The following is a 7,562-nucleotide window of genomic DNA, read 5'->3' as shown; positions in this document are numbered from 1 at the left end:
CTGTGCGCCCCTTTACATGGTTGATGGGACTATAGCTTGACCCTGTTTAAGTAATATTGCTGACTTGTGTAAAAGAAAGTGGGACTACCGGTGAAGGCAATGCGCACTTGTATATATGGAGTATCTCGGCATTCTAATAACAGGTTCACCAAGATTACGTTATTTCCTACAGAAATAGTTCTAGTACTGTCTGATGTATACTATATTATTATAAAGATAATGGGGGTTATTTTGGTTCACTCCTTCTGGCAAATTCCTTCTTAGATGGACAAAACCATGTGCACTGCAGGTGGGGTAGATGTAACATGTGCAGAGAGAATTAGATTTGGGTGGGGTTTTACTTCAAAGTGAGATCTATATTGCAGTGTAAAAATAAAGCAGCCAGTATTTACCCTGCACAGAAACAAAATAACTCACCCAAATCTAATTCTCTCTGCACATTTTACATCTGCCCCACCTGCAGTGCACTTGGTCACTGTTGACCATTAGTGGTTGACCTAGTGACTGTCAACCTACACATTGTCTACCCAGTGACCACATACCCCCAGCATGCCAGCAGCCAGCACTCATGTACAGTACCGTGTTATTACCACTGCAGTACTGTGTCAAGCAACAGACTACTAGCCTTGAAAGAAAAAGTAAAGATGCACGTCTGTCATATATAAGTGACAAGTATTCATTAACAATGTCTCTGATGCTTCCAACACATGTTTAAATCTGACAAGCCATCATAATATAAATGTGCCTATATCATTTATGTATTCTTATATCACCCATGGAAAAATAATATAAAACGTATCTGTAATAAATGGATGTTATATATTTTTTTATAAGTTTACATAGAAAAATAGCTGTTTTGAGCTGTAACAAAATACAAAATATGTGCATATAATACGCAGGTCACAGCCGTAGGTTCATTCCTCTGATTGCTGATCAGCTTTTACAAACAATAGTTGTGAATGTAGCCTGCAGCTAGCTTGGACCACCCTTTGTCTGTAATGATGTGCAGTGAATTGTACACACAGAGACCTGCTATCTGGCTTCTGACAGTGGCTTATACTGTATGTGCCAAAACACCACACCAGGCTGTCTTTACTTCATGCTAGTGTGTCACTCTTGCAGTGTTGAGAACCTTAATTTTCCTCTTACAGCTGAGAAATAAAACACACACACAAAGAAGGCGAGAGCGCAGCAAGTAGAGGCAATGCAGGCACTTCCAAGCCCCAGATAGAGGCAGCAGCTCCCTGACCTGTCTCTGGTATGTGTCAGCACCGCTACATGCAACAGCTGGGCATCAGGCACAAAGTCCTCTTCTGTCTCCTTACTGGTAAGTGACTTCACAACCATTATGCGTTTTTCTTCACTTGTTTGTCCAGATGCAGATCATTATCACATCTTCTGAGGTGGGGGACACCTTCTTTTATCCATGCACCTGTCATTGCAAATAAATAAATGTCAAGTTGATAGAGGTGTCAGGCGTGTAGCTTAAGGTTGGCAAAATTGAAATCTATTTGTACAGCTTGGTACCTGAGTCTGCTAGGCTGCATGCAAATATTGAATATACAAATACCCTAAATACACATTGCATAGTATTTCCATGTTATTACAGAGGGACACTTCCAATGGCTTACTGTGCACTTGCATTCATTGTAATTGTTGTGCAGTGTTATAGACTACAGTATATACTAGGATATAAGCTGCTTCTTTGTTTGTCTGCTCTGTACATAGTAACTGAAGGATTTGTGCAACATTTTTTTAAATAGGTCATACATATGTGTAACTGTAAGTAACATTGTAACATGCTATACTCATTTTAATCATTTCGGAACCTAAAGTAAATGGAAGTTGTTATAATACTTTATAGTCAGAGAATGGGACCATTTGGTGTTTATTCGCTTCTTCCTCTGTGATTTATAGATAAAATATAAATATTTTTGCATCATAACAGAGAACAAATTCAAATATCATTGCACGTCCAATTTAGAAGGTCACAACGTGATTTTTGTAGTAGCTATTGAGTTTTGTGTTGGAACCAGAAGTGGCATAAATAAAGATCAGAAGGGCCAAAAAGCATCTGCTCCTGTTGGTAATTGACTTTACATTACTTCACCTTGAAAATACATTATTGACTAAGTATTCACTGCAAAGCTTTCCTGAGTGCTTGACTAATGGGGAGCTAAAAGTGTTTTAGGAGTGGAGGCTGCGTGCCGTTTAGCAACTTACCTTAGGCAGTGATAGGCATGGAACTCTGTGCATCTGACCTGGAGAACCAACTTCCCAATCCTTAGCAAATGACTACCATTGCGATTATTTATTTATAATCTGTCATCCGTCTATGATTAGGGAGTTGTTCTATAGAGAAAGCTGCTGTTGTGGCTTATGTGAGTGCTAATAATGAAGCTGATGTTCTGCAGAGCTTACAATCTCTGCAGTACTATGTCCGCATAAACCAATTATCCAAAATAATTCTGATAATGTTTTTCAGCTTGAAGACTGCAATGACTCACTGACTCATTATCTTACATCTATTGTACCATGTAAGTATTAATACAGGTCCTGAGTAATATTGTCTGTCTGTGTATCCATCCACCTGTTACCATTCCTCCTGCAATGACTCACTGACTCGTTATCTTACATCTATTGTACCATGTAAGTATTAATACATGTCCTGAGTAATACTGTCTGTCTGTGTATCCACCTGTTATCATTCCTCCTGCAATGACTCACTGACTCGTTATCTTACATCTATTGTACCATGTAAGTATTAATACATGTCCTGAGTAATATTGTCTGTCTGTGTATCCATCTACCTGTTACCATTCCTCCTGCAATGACTCACTGACTCGTTATCTTACATCTATTGTACCATGTAAGTATTAATACATGTCCTGAGTAATATTGTCTGTCTGTGTATCCATCCACCTGTTACCATTCCTCCTGCAATGACTCACTGACTCGTTATCTTACATCTATTGTACCATGTAAGTATTAATACATGTCCTGAATAATACTGTCTGTCTGTGTATCCATCCACCTGTTACCATTCCTCCTGCAATGACTCACTGACTCATTATCTTACATCTATTGTACCATGTAAGTATTAATACATGTCCTGAATAATACTGTCTGTCTGTGTATCCATCCACCTGTTACTATTCCTCCTGTCCACTATCTTTCTAGTTACTTTCCCTCCCTCCATGTCCCTTTTTCTCTTCATCACACCAACATCCCATATCTTTCCAGTCTTTCCCTCCATCATTCTCCATTCTCTTATATCTCCCCCCTTCATCTCACTCTTCCAGGTCTCCGCTCTCCCAATACTATACATCAGGCATGTCCAACGTTGGCCCTCCAGATGTTGTGAAACTACACATCCCAGCATGCTTTGCCACAGTTTTGCTATTAGAGAATGCTAAAACTATTGCAAAGCATGCTGGGATGTGTAGTTTTCAAAACATCTGGAGGGCCAACGTTGGACATGCCTGCTATACATACTGGCCTTTATTCAAATCTGATTTGTTCTCAAAATGGGCAAGCCCATGTTGCAGTGCAGGTGGGGCAGATGTGACATGTATACAGAGAGTTAAATTTGGGTGGGGTGTGTTGAAACTGAAATCTAAATTGCAGTGTAAAAATAATGCAGCCAGTATTTACCCTGCACAGAAACAAAAGAACTCACACAAATCTAACTCTCTCTGCACATTTCGTCTCTTTATTCACCTCCATCTCCGTGCCTGAATCTTTCTGTCTCTAGTCATTCTTTCTCTCTGATCTATTTTCCTTTCCTCTGTTCCCAACATCTGTCATCCTTTCTGTCTTTGCCTTACCATATAGCATTACAGTGGATGATGTACTACAACTCCCAGCATCATTTTAAACAGTTAAAAGAGATCACATTTTTCTGGCCAAGTTTGCAGGTTCTGTTTTATACTCCTAACATGTGACCTTCTCACTAGCAGCATAACTGTTGGAGTTTCACATATGGCTTCCGGAAAAGGAGAATTCATTCCTTTGAAAAATCCATTAATGTGTGTTGCATGTGTTTCAGCTCAGAGCAGCTGCATATCCATTTTGCTGTGTTCCTGGCAGTCCCTAGGCAAAACTAAGGAAATGTGATGTCGCCAAAGGATCGTAGTTATAACAATATTTGGCAAATCAATGATGTGTTGAATCAATAAAGGGAAATATCAAAACATTGTATTTCTTAACATGGGTTCAGGTCAGAGAGTCTCAGTGCTGGATTATGCCCAGAGAATATTGAATATATAAGAAAATATTAGAAACACTGATGCATGCAGTTAGTCATTTAGAAGATTGTGCCCAGAGTGTCATAAAAAGTGACTAGTGTAATTGCATTGTAAAAGCTGTGTAATCTTGAAGTATAGCTATGAAAATTAATATTTTCTAACATGGCTATCAATGCATAATAATCATAAATATTCAAATGCGGGCGCACTAAATTATTACCAGACTTTTCCTTTCCGGCTGAGCTAAAGATGATTTGCTGTCTGTTACGATTTCAAATTTTCTAACTCAACACTGCCCTCTGTTGTTTGTATTGGGAAAGCACAAATTATTGGCTATAAAAAACATAAGTAGATTATAGCAGATACACTTGCGGCCAGTAGCTCTAAAGCTATTGTGAATTACAAGTTTTAGAAGTCCCTGACTGGTGTTGTTAGTAAATGCTGTGACTTGTAGTTCAAAAGCAGATGAAGATTATATGTGTGTCTTAAATATTTATAATTTTTTTTTTATTAACAGTTATTTATATAGCGCACACATATTCCACAGCGCTTTACAGAGAACATTTAAACATTCACATCAGTCTCTGCCCCAGTGGAGCTTACAATCTATATTCCCTACCACATGTACACGCACACACAGACATTCTAGGGTTCATTTTTTGATGGAAGCCATTTAACCTACCAGTATATTTTTGGATTCTGGGAGGAAACCAGAGTACCCGGAGTAAACCCACGCAAGCACGGGGAGAATATACAAACTCCATACAGTTAGGGTCATGGTGGGAATTGAACCCATGACCACAGTGCTGTGAGGCAGTAATGCTAGTCATCACACGGTCCATGCTGTCCACATACACTTTCACTTAATTTTACAGACAATAAAAAGTAGAATTTGAATATTTATGATTTAAGTATTTTAATGCATATTAGTACTAGCAGGTAACCTAAGTTTGGGGAAAAAAAAAAAAAAAACCCTTACAAACAGACTTATACGGGATGATGTTTAGGGAAAAGCACCCGTCAAAGAGCAGGGATGCAGTTCAGTAAGACCATACAGAGAGTTAACAGATTGTGTGAAGATGGGTGTGGGGGATGGGAATTGGCAATGTGTATTCAAGTGGCAGAGAGCATTCATGTAGATTAGATGGCACTTCACACTTACTGATAACAAACCACTTTAATCTTTCCTCACTACCACTGAATGTGATTGTCATTTATTGTTGTATATTATTTATATAGACTAATTACATAACAAGTTGCTTTTACCTGTCCCAGATCTTAAAGTAAGCTAATGAACAAGTATCTGTGTGCTCTGCATCAAATCCCTGCCTTGTGCAGAACACTTTCCCCATCCCCCTCTATTATATACATGTTGTCAGTACATTCCTCTCCCTTTGGCTTCAACTAAAACTGTGAACTAATTAGGTGAAGACAGACCCTAGATAATAGACAGTAAAGAAGATATGTTTGAAAATGCAGAGTACGCACAAGAGACATTGACTTTGTCTGTTTTATACGGCTACTGAGAACAATCAGACAATATTTGATTATTTTTTTATTATACATGTATATTTTATGAAATGTGCTACACTACAAAACAGTCAATGGTTCAGGGTAAAGTGTACTTAAGCATTCTATTTAAATAAATTATCAAACTGGTTTAAGGCAGAATATTAAAAAAAATGATTACACAAAATAAAAAAAAATAAAAAACAAAAGAAAACACAACAAAGCAATACTACAATTCAAGAAAGCCTTGCTCAACGGATCAATGGATCTATGGGGTAGTAAGGATGATGTAATGGTTAGCATTACTGCTTCCCAGCGCTGAGGTCATGGGTTCAATTCCCACCATGGCCATAACTGTGCAGAGTTTGTATTTTCTCCCCATACTTGTGTGGGTTTCCTCCCACAATCCAAAAATATACTGGTAGCTTATTTGGCTCCTAACAAAATTAACTCTAGAATGTCTGTGTGTGCGTGTACATGATGTAGTAGGGATTGTAAGCTCCACTGGGGCAGGGACTGATGTGAATGTTCAAATATTCTCTGTAAAGCGCTGCAGAATATGTGTGCGCTATATAAGAAACTGTTAATAAATAAATCTACGATATTATGGTCAACCACGCTTAGTCAAACCTGTCTAGTTAGACTCCTAAAGTTAGTTGACCATGTCTAGATCAACAGTAACAGAAGTTAGATGCCAGCGTTAGAGCGACGGGAGTGTGGTTGACGGTCACATGGTCAACATGACTTTTTCACGTTTTTTTGGTGCCGAATGTCACAGGTCGACTTGGTTCATACTTTGCTATCCAAGTGAACATAGAGTGAGATTATAATAGTGTACCGAGCGTAGCGAGTCATTTTGCCTGAAGCATGGCGAGCGCAGCGAGCCATGCGAGGAGACACTGTGCACATATACAGTGGCCACAGGGACCCCTGTGACATTTGGCACCATTAAAACGTGAAAAACTTATGTCAACCATGTGACCATCGACCACTCTCCCGTCGCTCTAACGCTGGCTTCTATCTACTGTAAAGGCCCCCATACATTAGTCCGACTTTTCCTAAGGACAAGTCGGACCTGATTTCACCCTGCAGCTCCCCGGGAGGGGGACACACGATTAGGCACTTGATGTGCCAAGGTTTGCATATGATAAATCGCATGGATTTATCATATGCGGTCCCCGGGGAGCTGCAGGAGGAGGGAGCCGTGCGGGGGGGGTCATCAGCGGGCGGGGGATGCCGGCTAATAGAGAGCCGAGCAGGGGGAGGCTGCATAGGGAGCCGGGCAGGAGGAGGGTGACAGCGGGAGCAGCGCGCTGGGCAGGGAGGATGACGCTGGCTGCCGGGCAGTGGCGGGAGCCGGGAGGAACACAGATAACTTGAAAAAAAAAAAAGCCCATACAGAATGACTAGCAAGCCATTGATTGGCTGATACCTCTCAGCCCGGCAGCCAGCATCATCCTCCCTGCCCAGCGCGCTGCTCCCGCTGTCACCCTCCTCCTGCCCGGCTCCCTATGCAGCCTCCCCCTGCTCGGCTCTCTATAGCCGGCATCCCCCGCCCGCTGTCATCCCCCGCACGGCTCCGGGGCTGGGCTGCACATAATATTTAGCAAATCTTATGTGCAGCCCGTCCGACCTCCCGTCCCCGATCCGATGCGCACGGTACCGCGCATCGGATCGGACGGGGTGTCTGCAAGTGCGATTTGGACCGATTTCACGTCCCGATTCATCCGAATCGGGTGAAATCGTGCCCAAATCGCATAGTGTATGGGGGCCTTTACTGTTGATCTAGACGTGGTTGACTGTCTA

At 41.0% G+C, this 7,562-nt stretch overlaps 1 protein-coding gene across 2 annotated transcripts in view; it reads left to right on the top strand.

The window, feature by feature from the left end:
• Positions 1–1,042: 1,042 nt before the first annotated feature.
• RGMB (repulsive guidance molecule BMP co-receptor b) overlaps positions 1,043–7,562 on the top strand; it is a 46,692-nt gene continuing 40,172 nt past the window's right edge. Inside the window, exons 1-2 of one of the 2 annotated variants that reach the window (XM_083151733.1) lie at positions 1,043–1,327; positions 2,486–2,537. In XM_083151733.1, coding sequence (XP_083007859.1) covers positions 2,536–2,537 — 2 coding nt within the window. In that variant the 5' untranslated portion in view covers positions 1,043–1,327; positions 2,486–2,535. Of the gene's footprint in view, positions 1,328–2,485; positions 2,538–2,557; positions 3,094–7,562 lie in introns of those variants that run through there. The other variant, XM_083151734.1, reaches the window with a different exon arrangement.

Source organism: Crinia signifera, chromosome 1 (assembly GCF_055691185.1).
Source record: "Crinia signifera chromosome 1, ASM5569118v1, whole genome shotgun sequence".
NCBI lineage: Eukaryota > Metazoa > Chordata > Amphibia > Anura > Myobatrachidae > Crinia > Crinia signifera.
The sequence above is the reverse complement of the archived record's forward strand: the minus strand, read 5'-3'. Positions and strand labels throughout refer to the sequence as shown.